The sequence below is a fragment of the Hirundo rustica genome, chromosome 4 (genome assembly GCF_015227805.2).
Source record: "Hirundo rustica isolate bHirRus1 chromosome 4, bHirRus1.pri.v3, whole genome shotgun sequence".
In the NCBI taxonomy this organism is placed as follows: Eukaryota; Metazoa; Chordata; class Aves; order Passeriformes; family Hirundinidae; genus Hirundo; species Hirundo rustica.
In genome coordinates this window covers 7,921,019-7,940,893 of record NC_053453.1, presented here as the reverse complement: position 1 = coordinate 7,940,893, position 19,875 = coordinate 7,921,019, and the positions used below count along the sequence as shown (strand labels likewise).

The 19,875-nt window shown below is 38.0% G+C and overlaps 1 protein-coding gene across 3 annotated transcripts in view; it reads right to left on the bottom strand.

Annotated features, from left to right (window-relative positions):
- The window catches only part of SEMA3D (semaphorin 3D), a 131,691-nt gene that overhangs the window by 88,277 nt on the left and 23,539 nt on the right, over positions 1-19,875 (bottom strand). For all 3 annotated transcript variants that reach the window (XM_040062456.2, XM_040062459.2, XM_040062457.2), the window contains exon 2: positions 1,800-1,990. In XM_040062456.2, coding sequence (XP_039918390.1) covers positions 1,800-1,914 — 115 coding nt within the window. In that variant the 5' untranslated portion in view covers positions 1,915-1,990. The remainder of the gene's footprint in view (positions 1-1,799; positions 1,991-19,875) is intronic.

Below are 19,875 nucleotides of genomic sequence, written 5' to 3'. Positions count from 1 at the left end.
GAAAGTGTTTTCACTATAAGTGTGAAAAAACAGCAGTAAATTTTTTCTTGCTCCATGTGGAAAAATACACACCTTCCAGCCCCCCCAAAAAGTAAGACAAGGTACAATAAATCCTCATAATTTTCTTTCTTCTGGCTTTTCAGTTCCATCACAGCTCTCCAAATTAAGATTTATGTACTATTTTGCATCCGTATCTCTTGCCGATTTCCCTCCCTACAGGGATATAGGTGGATAAGTTTGGACAGGAAATGGTACCCCTCAAGCCAAACTGAAAGGTTTATAAAGTTGCTAATAAAAGTTTGGGTCAGGGCCTAAATATCAATCATCTGCTCATTGTCTTTTTAAACGAGCTCAGGCATTTTCCCAACCGCTCCCAGCAGGTCTCTGCCACTATTTTAAACTAAGATTTCAGCCATCTCTTTTTTCCCCGTGTTGACCTCAATAATTTTTCTTTCTCCCCCTCTTTACCTGCCAAATGCATCCATCAGTATTTTGCCAAGGGCTATCTGCTTTTGAAGTTGAGAGGAATTCACTAATCGTGAGTGTCAAATCCACAATAAATGCCACTGCCATATGGTATATGCTGCTTTTGGGAATTATCTAAAAAGGCCTAGCTGTGAGAAGGCTGGCTGTATGTTAGGAGGGTTTTACTGCTAACTTCCATAACTCATGTCAGGTCTTTCAGTTTCTGTATTCATTGGCTTCAGTGAGTGCAACTGTTTCCTGAATTTATAAAAATGTTGTCAAGATCCCTTGATCTTACTTCCTCAGTCTCTCTCGCACAAACACATCCAAACACATCTATACACAGTGGAATAGCATGCACAGTGGCATGCAAATCTAGCAAAAGAGACGCTCCTAAATAAATAGCATGTCATTCTGCTTACTCAATAAATTCCTCTGGGTGTTAAACTCATGATAAACATATCATAAGCCCCAATGAAGGCTTTACAGCCTGTCCCATCACACCATCCTGAGTGCAATTCTGCAACTCATAGGAAGACATAAGTTTGAAAAACAGGGCAGAAATAGCTCCCATAAGGGCAGGGTGCTGACACAGTTGAAACATAACTAACTTGGGAGCATTTGTTTTAGCTAAAGAAGACAGCATCAGTGACACATCTCTGTATCTGTGGAGGTGTACTGCACATTCAAAGCAACAAGAAATCTACCTTTAAAAAGTTGTCCATCAATACATAAATATGTATGTGTTGAAACCCCTCAGACGGTACCATTCTCAACAAGAACTACACACAAGACTAAGAAATTCCACAGAGAAATGCACTTTTTTGATCCAAAGAGGCAAGGAGAAAGAAAACCACATAGGATGAGTTTAACATTCCAACACAGTGATAGAAAAAGAATTACAAAAATAAATGTCAGTCCCTTTGAAACACTTGAGGCAGCTCTCTCGACTTTCTCTGATGCTCTAGGAAGGTGTTAATGTCTCTCCATGTCTCACAACATCCCAGCAGCCACATGGAAATATCTCCAATGTGTCTCAGAGCATTTCAAGTACCACTCCCCTCTAATTTATGTACTCTGTTAACATCCTCTTGGAGGAAATAGAAATAATAGTTTAAAAAGACAATTGTATTTCAGGAACATGTGCCCCTACATGACAAAAGAAACCCAGAATTTAATACTGTCCCTAGGCAGAATTAGTCCATCCTTAAGGTTTCTATTATGCATTTCTGGGACAGTGTTTTGCTTTCTTGGTAAGTAATACAAATGAACTGCTGGCAACATCACATGAAAACAAAAGTGGCAGGATCAGAAAAAAATACTGGAAAGTTTACCTTTATAGGAAAGCTTCAGTCTTGGGATATTTTGTTTTGACATTCCAGTGACTGGAAGGAACAGCATCACTAAAGACAGCAGGCTGCAGGCATGTGGCACATGCAAAGCTCTCATTCTGCTCTCTTCTTCTGTATCTTCTTTTGTACTGTGGTGAAATATCCCCGCACTTTTCAAACAATCCAAGTTTTATCTGGAAGAAAAAAAAGGAAAACATCTGTAGACCTGCATTACTGAATAATTAATAATTCTGTAAGCAAGCCAGACCTGTCTTTAAAGAGCAGCTCATTTAATTTCTTTGCTACAAAAGTATGTTTTCCTCTAGTACAAATTAAAATGTTTTGTTTCTTTAATACTAAATTTGCACATTTTGACATTGGAAAAGTATGTAAACTTTTCAAACCAGTGTCGAGCATAGCTGAAGTTTAAGCACAAATTAAATTAATGTAGCATCCACACAAACAACATTTGCCATTCAAAAGTGACCATGCAACTTGTTAGTTCATACCAGTCCACTGGATATCTTAATGCTTTATAATTCTTTTTGTCTCCATAGAACAGCTATTGCATGTTTATGCTATGACTAGAATGAACAGTAATGTATCAGATGCCATGGGTGTACAAGCAGAGTTGATGAGTACATACCCATCAAAACTTTCATAAATAAACTAAGAAAATTGGAGAGAACAAGCAGTTGTGTTTAGTTTTAACAGAAAAGAAAAAAAGTCAACGTGGATGATGGATTTAAAAGCATTTTCAGTTATGATATTTCCAAGTGAATAACTGCCTCAATTCATCCACCAAAATGTCCTATAAACTTTAATGAGTGTTTCAGGCTGGGGTCAATAGGCTGATATGAGATTTTGTTAGCACAGTGTGCAACTAAGCCAGCTTTGCAGCACTTTTCACTTAATGTGTCATTCATATTCCATAAATCTTGAAGCGTTTTACAAATGAAAGCAATTATCACTGTCCTTATTTTCCCTATGCAAAAACAGAACCATAAAGCTGCAGTGAACATATTTCCTCAAGGTCACGCAGCTAGCAGAGTAGAGGAAAAGAAAACAGCAGCAGCAATCCTGGTGTCCTTTTTACCCAGCTATTAAAGATCCCTTTTGCCCAGTAACTCCACTTTTGCACATGAAGCTATTTGAAATGGCATCTTGAGTTCTGAAGGCAAAACTTGATGGTTAATAAATCACAGAGATCAGAGTATGAAAATATTTGTAAGACCAGATCCTTCCTCCTGCAAGTGCATGATGCTAGAGGTCAAGGGAGATGGCTGGTGACATGACAAATATCAGTGTTTGAGTAATGCTGTAAAACCAAGGAGTAAGGAAATGTTATGGTTAGTTGAGAGATTAATGGCTCATGACTTGCCATGAAAATTCTTTTCTGAAAGGTAACAAAACTGCTTGACTAAAAGAGCAATCCTAGTGCCCACATCAGGCAGCACTTGCACAGACATCAAAGGAGAGGCTCCTTACAAGCCCATGAGAGATGCAGCATAGCTTGTGGCCCCTGGTCTGGCATTCGAGCTCCTGCAGCACAGGATCAGGCAACTCTGTGAGCTACAGCAGCACCCAGAACCAATTCTGCACCTCCTGATGCAGGCAATTCATCCTTCCTGGCATTAAAGGATGGAAACACTTCTCTCTGATAGAAGAAATCTCTCTCAGATGAAATGTGGGCTTTCTGAGCCTCCAGACCTTCTGTCAATAGTAAAAGACAAGGAAGTATGCAAGAAGAGCACGATGGTGAAAGAGGTAAACAATTTGTAAAAGCGTAGTTCCTATTGCAGAACACTGAGCTTCTTTCTTCTCAGACCCCTCTTCAACACTCACATTCAGTGTCTGAATGCACTACAATTGGTCAAGGATGAGTACATGTTCATGAGATGACATGGAAAGAAAACACACAAACACAAAATGCCTGTTTCATCTTTCCCTTCCCTTTATTACAGTATGAGATCCTAAGAGAGAACCCTTACTTCTTCTGCGCCAACACATCTATTTGAGGGTGGACCACAAAGGACTGATATGCATTAGACTATCCCACAGTTAAATTACCTTTAGGAAATTTACTTAGTGGGAAGAAGGGGAAAAAAAAGGGGAGGGGGGGGAGGGGGGGAGGGGGAAGAGTGTATGAAGATGAGACCAGCCCTGTTCATCTTCAGCAGGATGATAGTGACAAACCATACTCCAAAAAGAAGCAATTAAGAGGGAGCCAGTCTCACTGCAAGTATGTTGAGAAGTCATGGCCTGAAGGTCTGGGCCTCAGCCAAAAGGGAATTTCACCAAAGGATTTGGGGCTCATTTTCTTGAGGCAAATTACTGTGAAGAATCAAGACTAAATTTGACAAAAAAACCAGTTGTGTCAATGTATTGTCATTTGCTGAACTGATTGAGAATCAGCACCAAACTTGGGGCTTTGGCCATAGCTCACAATCTCATTTTTCATTCAGGTTTTCTTTTTGCTAATGGGAACCTTCCTTTTTCTTTGGTTGGGGTTTTTATTCCCTTTTCCCTTTTATTTGAATAATGCTTGTGAAAAACCATTTGCTTTCACAAGGCGGTATGTTTACACTGGAGGCAGCTGCTCTGTGAGCTTGAGCCAACCCTGTCCTGTCTTCAGATTCACTGCAATCTGGCCAGATTGTCACATATATTTTTAGTTTATGATGATCCTCTAATACAATTCCAGCTTCTACACAGAGTCCTTCCAACAGTCTAGCTCAGGTTAATGAACTTCAGGCCAACTAACTTGCCATTAATCTTCAGGGAATATCCCTCCTCTCTGTAACACACTCAATGTCATTCAGTGTCCTGTGCTGAAAATAACCACAGTCACACTGATCAGTAGCAAACAGTCCCATAAGTAGAAATAAAACATAAAAACGAAAAGCAAATTTGACTCCCCCATTCCTTCCTCCCCTCAAAACTAAGAAGAATTTGCTCAGAGAAGGAAAAATTACTGGTTTGTTTAGCTCTTTGATACTTCAGCTAAGGACCAGCACATTCTAAAACTTCCTCACCATGAACAGATCCAAAATAAATGAGGAAAAAGAGTCTGAAAAGAAAAACACTGAGGCTAAAGCTGCTTTCCCACCTTGGCTTCAGCTAGGAAATAGCACTGCACTGCGTTAATTATCACCTGCAAGACCGACCAGGGAAGGAAGCCATGCACACACCTCACTGAAACAGGGGCATTTCCAGTGGAATAAAGGAGCTTTTATTTGCCCCATGTAGGGGCGGGAGGCACAAGGCTGAGGAGGGGCTGAGCAGCCTGGCTCCATCCTTCTAGGACCTCCCAGAGGGGCCCATAAATTCGGAATGGGCTGTGGGTTAAATGCCAAAATACAGAAAGTGGAACTGCTGGTGCCCTGCCATCCTGACAGAGAGAGGGGCTGGACTGCCTGGCACATGCGTGATGTCACGTCCGTGAAACGACGCGTCACCTCCCTGCAATGGGTCACATTTAGTGGAGCCTATAAAACAGATTGCTCCAGAGCTACTGTCTGAAACAAGAAAACCTGGAGCCAATTTACTAAACGTAATTTATTCCAGGCCCTTTGTGGCAATAAACAGAGCTCTTCGGCCTTCTCCAACACACAGACAGTAGGGAGCTCTGTGCTTATGGGAGCTTTTTCAGATCGTTCAGCTCAAACCTATCTAAATGCACAATCTTGCATTCACAAATACTGTGTAGTTTCCGACTTCTCCTGGCGTCACGAAGTCCAGAGCAGAAATGACTGCGAACCATCCTCAAACACACACTTTTTAAACTGTATTCATGAAACTCTCAGTTAATTCTGTTTAAAAAGCCTTTATGCAATTGGAGGATAATTTAAAATCTGTTTCCAGCACTAGTTTTCCCAGGTCATTTTAAAATTCAGAATTTTATATTCCAATAAAGAGTTATGGCTCGGTTTTAGTGAATCTAATAGCAATGCTGCAAATTGTGACAACTGAAAATCTAGAACCTAGTCACTATAAGCTTATAAACACATTATAAACCTAATGAATAAGTTGTCTAGGCCATGTAGCTTCCATATGTAATTTTCTATCACCGATGCTAAAGTTTTACTTTCTCCTCCTCATCTATCCTTGTTTGAGATCTTGGGGTTTTATTTTATTTTGGTCTATGGAGTCAGAAGGGAGCAAAAAACATCCCTTCCAGACATCACCAAAACGTGGTATGTCAGACAAACATATTGCTTTAGAAGATTTAAAACTAATCAGCTACAAGAAGAAACAAAAATTACCCCACCTACTATTCATATTTATTGAAAGGTACATTATCTCTTTATCACTTCGTTATTAAAGTATATGTACTTTATCTATATGCACACAAATTTTAAGCACATTACTTTAACTACAAGTATACAGATATATGTGTCCAATGCATTATATAGCTGTCTCACCTTGAAATTAACATACAAAAAATTACTGTGGTTGTCTACTGTGTGGTTCAAAACTGTACTATAATCATGAACTGGATAATGACTTGTCTTTGTTAATAAGAGGGAAAACTAAGTATATGTGACTCAGGGAAAACTAAGTATATGTGACTCAGATTAGTAACTTAGAAAATCAAATAGACTAAAAATAAAATTACATCTTTAGACTTACTTAACATTCTTAACTTAGTTCGGCAGTAACAAAGATGGCATTTATCACAATGAAACTATGTTCTTGTACCCCTTAGATAGATGGTCTGTTTATTATTTGGCAGAAGATGCTTTTCTCTTCATTGTGAAATCTGTTAAAGCTAACTCCATCCAAGAACTGGTAAACAGTATTATTCATCACTGTTCTCCTACTTATTAAGTAGGTTTTGTGTTGTTTATAGTCCAGAAAATGTTCTCTTTCAGGATTCAGAAAAATACGTCTTTTTACACAAACCCCAGATCAGCATTACCTCACTTCCCAACACCAGGAGAAATATATGAATAAAGAGAAAATGGTACAATAAAAAAAAATTATGCAAGCCTACAGAGAGTGTGGTTTTTTTTTCATTTTGTTTTGCTTAAATCACTGGGTTTAGCATACCTGGTTTAGATGAGGTTTTGCCATAGAGCAATCTTTGCTGTTGTTAAATACCCAAACGATTAGCAAATACTCATAAGAAGCATAACCCAGCTTACAATGAGTTTTAGAAACTTTAAAGGCTTTAACTTTTACTGAGCTCCTCACAGGATTTACACACTATCCATTCAACACCAATAACTTGGCAAGAAAAATCACTGCTCTGATTCCCACTTGAGAAGAACCAAATAGAGCAAAGAAAAATGAAGGTTCTGAGAGACAGTGAGGATGCAATTGAGGACACAAAGAGTCAGCAAAAAATCCAGTTTTACTGAAGAGAAACATCTGATAATAAATAAAGGTCTCCAATAGAGAGAGAAAATATATTTGAGGATTACACTGGATTTTTTTGTTGAGATGAACACGAGCTCAAGTTAAAATGATGACTAAGGAAGTGAAACATGAGAGAAGAAGGAAGGAACTCCCTTATTTTGTTTACTTTTTCATACTTTTCATCATCTTTCTGACAGAAAACTACTGGTGGAAGCATTTCTAACAGGCATGTAGTCTGTTTGGAGATAAACACCGGTAGAAATGGTAGAAACTTTACAGAATGGTCTTTGTCACATTGCTCTGGAGAGCTTATCAGACTGTGAATTTTACTGTTGGACACCTAAAATTATACACATAGGAAATGAGCACTTCATCCTCAAAAGATATCAGGATATTTTTCAGGTCAATGTCAGTGAGGTCGGGATTATACCCAAAGATTTCACACAGACACAGAAGTAATCTTTTCAGAAAGTGACAGATAGCCATGTACACAGACATGTTATGTATCATTACAAGTGGTGATTCTGAGAAATTTTATCTGTGGCATTTTTTCTTTTGGACATGTAACACATAAATCCAAGACTGATGATAAAACAAATGCTATTCTTTAACCCTAATTATTAGTATATCATGTTTCCTCAAAAAATCCTAAAAACAAACAACACAACCAAACCTGAAAAAACAAAACAAAACAAAAACAAACAAACCCAACACGCCAACAAAAAAACACAGACCCATTGCTTTTTACAGTCTACAGACTGTTTCTCAAACAAAGTACCTATTGTTCAAGAAGAAGGATGGGGTGGAAAGCAACTTGTCATCTGATAATGATATTGCCAAGAGGAGGTAGGTACATAAATAAAATGTCCCACCAGTCAGACGTGCAGCTGGGATCTCTGCGTAGCCTCTTTATTTAGAAGGACATGAGAATGTCCTACAAGTCAGATCATCCAAAAAAAAAAAAAAAAAAAAAACCAACACCAAAACAAAATCCAAACACAAGCCAAAGAAGAAAGCAGTGTAAGGCACGATTTAGCAACACATAAGAATCAAAAGGAGTCCTAAGCCAAACCTCAGTGTTACATTATTTTAAGTACAGCATGTTTCCCCAGCAGACCAAAAAAACCACTAACGCTATGAAAAGTGATTCTAAGATGAGTTTTGTAACTTTGGTATCCAAGAAAAGAAAAAGGCAGTACCATGAAAATTCCTAGAGACATTAATGAAAAGGTAGCTAGATGGAAACCACTTTCTGCCAAGTACTGTGACGTCTGAAGGGTTTCAAAGAGAGACAGAGAATTTTCCTCTGAAATGTCTGTCACCACCTGCAGCACTTGGGGTGGTTTGGCTCAGCTCTGAGTGAAGGAGACAGGGAGACAACACTTGCAGGAAGCCTTGCCTGTGGAACAGCTCTTGAGAAAATACTGGAAAGCCAGAAAAATGTCATGATGGCCATCAGAGAAAATAAATTCTCATTTTGGGGAGGCCTGCCTGAGCATTTAATCTTTAGCAGATTGCATTTTTCCTGCTGCAGCCTGAATTAACCCCAGGCAGCACTGTCAAGCCACCTAAACCACTGACCCTACAACCACCATCCTACTGGAAGAAACATAAACCTACACTGGCCAACACAACGGAAGGATTACAGTCTCTGTTTCACCTCCAGGAATTCTTGCCAGTGTTTTGCTATGGAAAAACCGTTCTCTGTTATTTCCTTTCATAGGAGACCTTCCAACATTTGCAGGAGTGAAGCATCAATCCTCTATCAGGGACCAGAAGTCTGAACTGGCTGATATTTTTGGGCATTACCAGTACCTAATGGCAATAGGGTATACTATAGATTAGTTACTTGGACTTGCCCTGCCATGACTTTTGTACATTTGTGAAAAAGCCAGCTTGATGGGGAGGTAGTGCAGCACTCTGGTGAAATCTGTGATATATCAAATCCAGACTGACTGCTGTGCATGATACAGCAACAAGGTGGGTAACAGTGCATACTCTGAAAGGGTACAGCCAGAGGGTGTCTGCATGGGTACATCTACAGATGTGAGTAGGTGGGGCTCTCGTGTCCTCAATCCCAGCAAACCAGACCTCAGCCAGCTCCCAGCGCTGTATGGCTCCATTAATTGCACACTATACAGCAATATATTACACTTTTCAGCCATACATACATCTGAGGCACCACCAGCCAGCCAACTCTGTGTGCAGGCACAACCTGCAGATCATGCACACCATCACAACCCAGCAGACCCTACTAAATCAAAAACTCAACCAAAACAACCACAAAAGAAACTCTCCCCAAAGCAGAAAGAAATAAAGGAACAAAGATTTACATTCACATAAATATTTAAAATGCTAATTTCATTTCACAGCCAATGCTTTATTGTGCTAGAATTTGTTGCTAGATTATCTGATGTAAGCATTAATGTATCGCCAAATAGTTTGTTATTTTGTTTAAATGCTTGCAGGCACTCACAGATTCCCCAGCTGTATCTAAAGTGTATGAGACTCTCAGATAAAAACAGAATGTAACAAATGTTAAGTAGAGACAACTGCATGTTGTAGTTGGCATCTTAATATAATTAAGCTTTTTTTATTATTATTTCTATTTTATAAATCCTGATTGGATGTTTCCTTAACTGCCAGTACTATTTAGTTTATTGTCATCTGTGTAAAAGTCAAATCATAGTTTTCAAAAGAATTCAGGCTAATAAAGTTTAGCAATGGTTAAAAAATGTGTACTTCATATGGCAGCTGGGCTTTGATCAAATATGTTTCCTATATATCCAATGACATATTTTCCTAAAATTCCCTTCATCAGCGTATGAAAATTCCTTTCATCAATCTCATTATTTGATGCACTGTCAGTGAACTCTGTACAGCAGAGTCTGCAGGATTTAATGTATAAACTACACTACAGGGAAAGACATGCTGGAAGGATTTTAATTTACACTTCCACCAAACTGATTTAATAATTCATGACTATATACTTGAAGTCTATTGGAGAAGGGTTTTTTTAATCCATTGTCCAACTAATTTTGGATCAACATTTTGTGCAGCCAGAATGTAAAGTGATACACATATGAACGTGTACAGTGCAGAGCAGTGATCTCTGTTGGCCCATTAACCGAGTTATTTTATAGTTAGGCTGAATACATTTGCTTTCTTCCTGGTTTTTTAAACATTTGATTTTGTTTAAATATGGAGTATATGTGACAGGGAGTCAGCAGAGCCTCTGTAACAAATCCCACTTGTGAGCTTACACAAGTCACTGACTCAATGCAGACCTATTCCTCTTGATGGGTTTCCCTCAGGTACTCACAATCACAGCATCCAAGCAGTTTAAAAGCTTTAATGCCTCTATTCTCTAGCCTCTATCCTTGTCACCGTAAGTTAACTGGATTTCTTTTAATGCTACCACAGAGCATGACATCCCTTGGATAAGGTCACACTAGCAGTCAGGACCAGTACCCACATCCCCCTAGTCACACAGCCAACCTTCTCCACAGGGACAACAGACTTGTAACTCCTGCAGTGAGATCCATGACTCACATATCACTTCTTCCAGTGTTTTATTTGTGATTTAAGTGCTTCTGCAAACTGCAGAAACTAACAAGCAATCACAGTCTCATTTTCTATAAAGAACTTCACAGAGCTGCGTAAGGAATAACACACTGCCAGTACGAGTTCAGACAGCAGGTTATCAAAGCTTTAACAGTCCTGAGTCCTTTGACCATCAATTTCACCATTTTCAAGGGTTACAACATGCTGCTATCAGACCCTTAAAGAACTTTCTCTTTGTGTCACAGCAGAAATCAATTTATATTTGGTGCAATAGTTGTTTTGCTGGTCTATTTTTAAGTTTCTTTGTGAAGGGTGCTATCATGACAGTTCCTGGAATCTGAAATAGCCATACTGAAAAAGAAACCAAGAATCCAGGCATCACCTCCTCCATTCAACAAAGAAATACATCCAGTTTAGTTTAAAACCACAATAATTTTCCTTTGTCTCGTGAGGTCAAAGTGAGGACACAATGTGCAAGGAGGAACCAGTATTTCACTAAAAAAAAGGAAAGATTTTAGATGGTTAACCAGTTAGTTTCCATAACCAGAAGACCAATATTAAAAAGGCAGGATGTAAAACACCGCTTCTAATACCCTTTTCCGCAGTTGATAAGGCCATCTCAATATTGAGGGAGTGCTGAGTTTCAATTCCCAACAAGGATTGTCAACACTGGAACAGGAGCTCAGGGAAGTCACGGAGTCTCTAGCTTCACAGACATTTGAGGCTTGACTGGACATAGCTCTAAGCAATCTGATCCAAAGCTGAAGTTATCCATCCTTTGAAATACAAACTCAACTACATGACTTCCTCATTTTTCTAATAATTTTTCTACTTCCTTTAGCAGTTGATGGACAAATGAGTAACTGAACTGAATCACACACCAAAGGTCTCGCTCAACATCCAACACCCTTCCACTTAAACTTAGATGTCTGACAGCCATCAAATGATTTTTTTCTACCCTCTGTTGATCTTACCTTCTCAAAGACTCTTCTGATAAGGGCAATGTCTACCTAATCTGCGTACGAATTAACTACTTTACTATTAAAATCTGACTGAAAACAGGATTACTTTTCTTTTATAAAACTGTCTAAAAGCTGCAGCAAAATAATAAACCCCTGTATCAAGAATATCAATGTGTGCATAGGACAAGTGGAGTACACACAGCATAGGTGCAGGCATTGCATTAGCTGTATAACTTAATTCAGTATCTCACAGCTTCCAGGTACAGTTCACCCTCATGGTTCTGGCTTGCCCATCCCATGAAAACTAAGCACAGAACTGAATTAACAAGGTATGTGAAATAAGGCTTTGCCTGCTCTGATGAGACAAGGTGATTTATTCCAGGATTCCCCCACTGGGGTTTGAAGAAGCTGGGTGAGAAGTGCCACTGTCTGAATTGCTGACACCCAAACCACACCAATGACTTCTGCTCACCCAGCACACAAGACCATCTGCGTGTTCCAAGCTGACCTCTCTTTTCCATCCAGATCAGCAACTCCTTCCTGCCAGTCTATTATCTCCCAGTGGCACCAAGAATTGGAAGCCATTGTAGTTACCACATTAAATATTTCTCAACACTGTGGGGGGAAAAAAAAAAAACCTAGAAAGGATTTGGGCTCCATGCTGGCTCAGCTAGAAAAAGAGATGCAGTGGAGAAGATTAAGTTGTGTTTCCATAGCCACAAGCAGGTGGCAAAGACCCACCACAGGTGCTTGTTCCATGGAGGATTCCACTCCCTGGTAAAACAGCTACTCCTCAAAGAAACCAGGGCTTGAAGATATCCAGGGCTCTTCCTGTCAGATGAGCCTTGTGTAAGTTTATGAAGCCTTGGGATCACCATGATTAACTACCTTCTTTAAGCCATTCCCCAGGCTTTAGTGCTTTTAAACCACTGACTCCTTGAATTAAAGAGGGAGATTTCTCTTTTCACAGCTGTGACTCAACACAGGAAGGAATTCAGAGACATCTGAAAACAAAGCCAGGCAGAATTTAAAACAAAATCCTTCAACGACAGATTTAGCAAGTGATGGGCACAGCTGGAGCTTACAAATATAACTAAGCAAATGAGCATGCATAATACAACAACCTTACATAGACAGATCCTATGAAGGGCAATTTCCTCATAAGGAATTGCAAAAACCAAACTCCTATGAATAAATCATCAGAAAAATTAGATATTGGCTGTTCAAAAGGAATCTGAGTCTTTGGGTCCTTCAGCAAACTAAATGGTAACCATCCCTAAAACGAGATATGTGACAACCAATTAAGCAACTTCAGCCTTGATTTTTAGTTATTGTCTATTTAAATCACAATGCAAAATCAAAATTCCTGTGCCTAGAGAAGAACAAAAGACTGCTAAGATAGTTTTCAAAATGTATATTAACACCTTTCATATACTCCACTTAAAATATGCAGTAACTAGTACATACATCGAGTCATTGCAAAGGAAATGTGTCTCTACTATTGCAGCTGGGAAGCTGATGCTAAATGTGCTCAGTAGGTATTCTAGGAGGAACTGAAGTGAAAAAAAGAGTGGAATTAGATACTAACAGCTAATTATCAGTGTCACTATCTTAAACATGACATGCTTCTTTCTACCCAATCAAATGAGCTACATGACACTGCATATCAGTTTTAAGAAGCAAGCACAAGTTTGTAGATGAACTTTATGAAATGCAACAAATATCTTAAAGATAATCAAGCATGAGGAATAAACCTATTGACTACCTTCACACAGTACTGCAAAACAAAACAACAATGACTACTGAAAATTCTGTTTCCCTTGTCTGCTCAGCTGGGGTATGTGACTTGCATTAATGGCATGGGGAATAATGTACTTGCACTCAGACCCTGGACTGACTGATGTCAAATGAAGTTCAACCATTCACATTAATGGGGATCAGCATTTGTCTGAGGGAATGGAAGCCTCTCAGACCTCAGGGTCACGAATTGACAAGCTATCGAACATTTTCTCCATAGAGCTGACCATCCTCCATCCCCACCGAGCTCAGCTGTCTAGACCCTTAGTCCCACCCCAGCTGCTTTGTGCTCCTCCTGAGGCACAGAAAGAGCTCATTACAGATTCCTTCTGTGTAGTGTGCAATGCGGGCTTAGGTCTCACAACTCCCTTTCTAGGAAACACAGAATCGTCACATTTCTCTGGACTCCAGGAAAAACACAGATACATACACGCAAACTGTGGGGTTTGTTATTCTGGAGCTCTGTAATTGACTAAGCCAGATGGTGACAGAAATACCATTAATGCAAAAAACAAAACAAAACAAACCAAACAAACAAACAAAAAACCAAACAAAAAAACCCCCACCCCACACTGAAAATATCACCTCAAAAGAACAAAGATGACTAATAATTTGTACCAAGAAAATTATTGTTAAATTGATATTGTCTCACGCCACTAATAAACTGGGAGGGTGCAAAAAGCAGCTCTTCTTACAGATGGGCTTTCTGGAAAAATACCTTCTTACAGAGCTTATTTTTTATAGTTTCAGGGTATCTATAAGCTCATAGGTTGTAGTCAAGCTAATGATCAGCAAGCATTAACTTCAGACAGCTGATAGAAGTCTGTAGCTGGTATTATCTGGCAAAACATTAAAATATGCAAAGAAAAACACTGCAGCTGAGTTTTGGTCTTCTTAATATCAAGCAGAACAATTACGGAATAAGGACAGTTATAATTTTCACCATCATCATTAATCCTAATAATATTATGAACAGCAATAACAACAATAACCGTAACTTTTTTCCTAAACTTTTCTGGCAACAAAAATTACGCCAGATGAAAGCTTAAATTTTATGGATGATAAGAAAGACATCTGTTTCTAGCAACTTTTACAAGTTATAACCCAGCTCTGGTAGTCAGGACATGCAAAGTGAGTGAATTCAAAAAGCCCACTCAAGCCCTGGCATCTCTGTTTCTTTAGAGGCTCCTCAGCCACACTCTTGTTTTTCAGAAGTGCTTGTGTAAATTGTAAAAGACACAAGACAGTAAAAAGATAAGAATCCAGCACGCAAGGCCAACCCCAACAAAGGATGAGATAAATGAAAAAACAAGATTAAAATTAATGCCTTACGTGCATAATAAATTTCAGTATCATGAGTCACTAAACTGACTCATGAACTGTAACTTGACCATGCCTCTTTTAATTGTTCTACATAAGGATCCTCTTTCCGAAAAATAAGAATATCTTCAGCAGACATAGTACTACATCTGTTTTTTTTTCTTTATCAACAGTGTATCTGTACTGTAGTGGAAGTTATGGAACTTAAGCTCTGCTACAGGTTTAGAAAGAAGCATGTGGGATGTAGGAGATATACAGCTAGACCAGAAAATGCATTCTATGTGTACTCGGATAACTACCAGTAGAAAACACTACAAAAGCAATGAAGATCTATTCCTCACAGAAATGTCAGGTGAAAAATAAAAGCTAAAAAGGCAAGACTGCAAACCTATGCAGTCAGTAACTGAGACTGCAATCACATTTAATCTTCTTTCAGCATTAAAGTTGTCTCTCAATTTATTTTTTTTCCTCAGCAATATGGATCATGAAACCTATCACTAATTTTATAAATTCAAGCAGTTCTGGGGTTTCTCCACCTTCAACATTCATTTCCTGTTCCAGAAAAATCCTCTCACACAACAACTCGTTACTTAAGAATATAAAAATGTTTGTAATGGCAAGACTGAAGGCTCATCCAGTCTAGTAGTCTCTTTTCAACAGTATGAAGAATAATTATAGAACATTTATATATGATATTTCCCTACCCTTACCGCTCCCCCTCCTCTCCATCTATTTTCAGCTCAGGAGATTTCCTGAGCCTATTGTGGCTTGTCTATTTTGCAACCCCTGAGTAGATATCACTTTCAAGTACTTGTCCAGCATCCCTCTGAGCCCTTGTAGAATTCTTGCATCTGCAACACCATCTGGCAAACAAGTTTATATGTCTGCTACCCAATGTGTGAAGAATCACGTCCAATACCAACACTATAATGTGATAATGTATTAATTTCCCCTCAAACACCACCACCTTAATATTATCAGCTATAAAGCTGATCCCACTGGGCAATTAAAAAAAAAGGAAATTCTGATTTAGTTGTGATGATCACCCAACTGTTTCAACATTCGCTGCATTACACATGCTATCTCATTATTTTATTTTGTATAATTGTCTCACAGAGTGAGTGGGGAATTAAGTGAAAATTGGTCAAGAGAAAGTTAAGAAGGTGATAGTAGTCATCAGTTCTAATGAGTGTTTGCAGTAGTCATCAGTTCTAATGAGTGTTTGCTGCCAAAGAACAGTATCTTGCTATGGTCACTGCACAAGATGAGATATAATATTTCACAACTAAATCTTTGGTAAGAATCCAGGACCAGCTTTGAACAAAGTAATCTCAATTCAACAAAGTAAGTATTTGCCAAGGTTAGCAAATACATGGGTGGGGTAAAACCAGAGCTGAGATCAGTGGAAGTCAAATCCTTCAGGTTTTACAGCCACCAGTGGCTACACTGGTAGCAGAAGGGCTCCCACACATGAACTGGTGAATGCCTGCAGGCAGGTAGGATGGAAAAGGCATCCCAGGAGCCAGCAGTTGTGGAGATCCGACGTCTGTCCTTGGCAAGGCCCTTTGCCTCTCTCACACTGCATAAAATTCACTTTTAGTTTACTGAAATGGCCAGGTTTTCTCATTTCCACAACTTTTACACTAATAAAGGCGGCAGGGGGTGAAGGGTTTTACTTTTGCACCAGTTGATAATGTATCTTTAAAATCTTCTGCTTTTAAAATTACTGAATAATTTAAGAAATGCATTTTAAGAATTATGCTACAAATTGACTATGAGGAAATAGAGTTGTAAGCCCTACTAATCTTAATGCTTTAAGGTGTGAGTGATGTAAGAAACATTATCTTGCAAAACAGAACAGTAAAACTGTGAAGATTTATGCTTTTGTTGAAACATCTGGTCTCATCTACTCTTGGTGCCAGAATGGCAGACTGGATGAGCTGATTTGTTTATTCCACCCAGGCGTTTCTCTGACTCCTGGACTTTATGTTAAGACATGATGAACATCTTACTCCCATTGGAGAATTTTTGCTCTCATGAAGTCAACAGGTCAGAACTTGAAATTTACAGCTCGTGAAAGGGATTCCCTCTTCAAGTTTGTGAGATTTTAGTGCATCAATAGACAAATAAAAAATACTTCAAACAATTGTACTTTATGTACTCCATATGGGCATAGGCATTAATTTAAAGCCTGTCAGAACAACTTCTTTAGCAAGAGTGAATCATGAAGGGTAGGAAATATCCAAAAGGGTTACATCTCACAGAACTACAGTAAGTCCTATCAAAAAATTTCCTTTCATTTCACAACAACAAACTTTTAAATTCAGTATTATAAACTGTAATTATTCCAGAGGATCAAATTAGTTATATTTACTTATTTAGAATTCAGAATCATTTCATTATTTTTACTGTATCTATCAAAAGTCAGATTTCAAGTTACATTAGTATCTTCAGAGGATCACAAAAATGTAAAGGCATTTCTGTTACTGCCTAATGAGTTTCAGAATTGTTTCAAAAAATACACACATTCAAAGTTTCATGACTTTATCAAAAGCTAACATTGAAACAACAAGGAAAAGCATTATGCTTTATAAAAAAACCCGTTTTCATTAGATTTTAAAACAGAAAAGTTACACTGCGTTTTTCAATTACACCTACTTTTAAGATTTTCCAGAGGTAGCTACAGTTTGGCTTTGACCCTACTATTGCAAAGTGACAGAAATACCAAATTATAGCAGGGAAAATGTTGTGTGTCCACAGATGTATGTGTTTGTCTACAGTCTGCATGAGCAATTGAAAAACATCCAACATACGCACACAGCAAATCACATAATTAAAACTACTCTTATGCAGAAGAAATTTGTCATTTAAGAAGAAGATAATGGAAGGACAGCAGACCTTTCTCAGTTCTAAAACATAATGCTTCATTTAATGAGTAATCCCTGGAGCATATGGATGTTTACCTCACTCTGGGCAAGCACAAGTGCATAGACAGACAATTACAATGCTTCAGTTGATGTATGATAACTTGTTAAGCTGCTGTAATGCAGTGATATTCTTTCACGGCCTTATAGAGTGCATTTCTGTATTTTCCTCCACTCAGTGTGACTTTCGTCTTTGCAACATTAAACAGCTATAGGATATCTGCATGTTCAAAGTTAGAATGCCTGACTCTGAATACACAAAGTCCTGGAAACTTAAAAACTGGAACCTCTGTCTGCAATCTCTCTGACTTTGGCAGGTACATTTTCTGTATCCACTCTGCCTTCAGAAAAATAAAATATTAGTAAATTAAAAAAAAAAAAAGATTTTGCAATAGTAAAATCAGAATACAATCTGGTTGCACTGCATCTTACATGAATAATGGCTGGGCAGAAGACTTATTTACATGAACCACTGAATACAATTCAAAAAAAAACTATGTAGACATAGGCTGGAGATTGATAGTAAATGCTGGAAAACGGCTTCAAAAAGACTCCAAGTTTTGCCTTGGGAGAATGGCAAAATGAGAAAATATATTGCTAAAGCCTCTCTTCCCACCACTTTTATACTGCTGTCTCTTGTCAGAGTGTAGGGTGCAAAGTTCTGAGACTGGTATTTGGCAAAAGCACATCTTAAACTATTTAAAAAAAAAAAAAAAAAATCTAATGGAACTGCTTTGGTCACAGATGCTGAACTGCTGAACACCTTTAGTGTCACGAGTCTTCTCCATGAAATTTGTGAAAGCTGAAGGCAGTACTTCAAACTATTAATTTTCTAGGCTTTTAGACACTATATAAAAATCTTATTTTCTATTCCGTATTACTGGATAAGGAAAGTTAAAATACAGAGATTATAAACTCTACTTCTTGGTAATATGGGAACTCTAGAATCTCAGAAATGCCCACACTTCTGTATTTCTTTCCACGTATTTGATGCAAAATTCTGGCTGCCAATGTAAAAAGAATTTTGAAGTGGTTTTAATGTTCTATTCATAACAATCTAAAGATATAAAAGATGCATGATTCACAGAAAAGTAACCAATGCACACTCAGATACAGACATACACAGTGCTTTGTTCCACAAGAAACTCTTGTAATGCACAGCACCTGAATATGAGTTTCCAGGTTACTATGAACTTATTTCTCAAATATTAAAAACATACTACATTTAAGAAGTTTGGGGGTTTTTTTGTTTGGTTGGTTTTTTGTTTTGTTTTGGTTTGTTTTTTTTTTGGGGGGGAGGGATTTTTTTTTTTCTTTTTAATGACACCAAAAGTAGCAATCAATGGCCATCTCTGTTCTGGTTGGTATATTTCACACAAGAGACCCGTGATAATAAACCATGGCTGAAATATCAAAATTCCTTCAAATACTTATCTCCGTTAATGATAACTACAGCTGCACTCAAAATCTGCTGCCCTTCATATCACTTACATTCCCACAGGAATATAAATCTCCAGGTTTCAAGAAAGGCATTTGTTTCAGGGCTTTGGAGAAACACACAGCTTTTCTGTTTGATGCTGCCTAATAGTATTATTGGGTTAACATGAATGAAATAGATTTTCTTTTTTTTTTTTTTCTTGCTGAAGCTTATCTAGTCTCACATTATAAATCTGAAAACAGGCCAAAAGAAAAAACAAGAAGAGAGATACAACAAATTCAGAGCTCAAATATAGTAATTTGGGCCATTACAGATCTTCAATAGAAGCAATTTCATCTAAGACATGGGAATATTGAAAAAGAAACATTATGAAGAGAGACTACTGAAGGATGTTCCCTATCTGTTAGAGATCAAAGAGGATCAGAGAGAATATGAAATTGTCTTGCAGCTGAGGTAATAATGTACTTAATGACCTTGAAATGAAATGTTTAAAAATCTGTATTTCTACTTTTCATTATAAAAGGTGTGCATTTTAATCCCATGAGTAATCCAACAATTATAATTGCAAAACTGTAACACAGAATGAAATTTAAAAAGAAGATCGATTCCATTCTTGAATCAAAATGATTCCTTTCATCACAGTAAAGCCCTACTGTTTTTAAAACTTAGTGTCTATATTAATTTAATTTAATTCATAAACCCCTGGTATCACT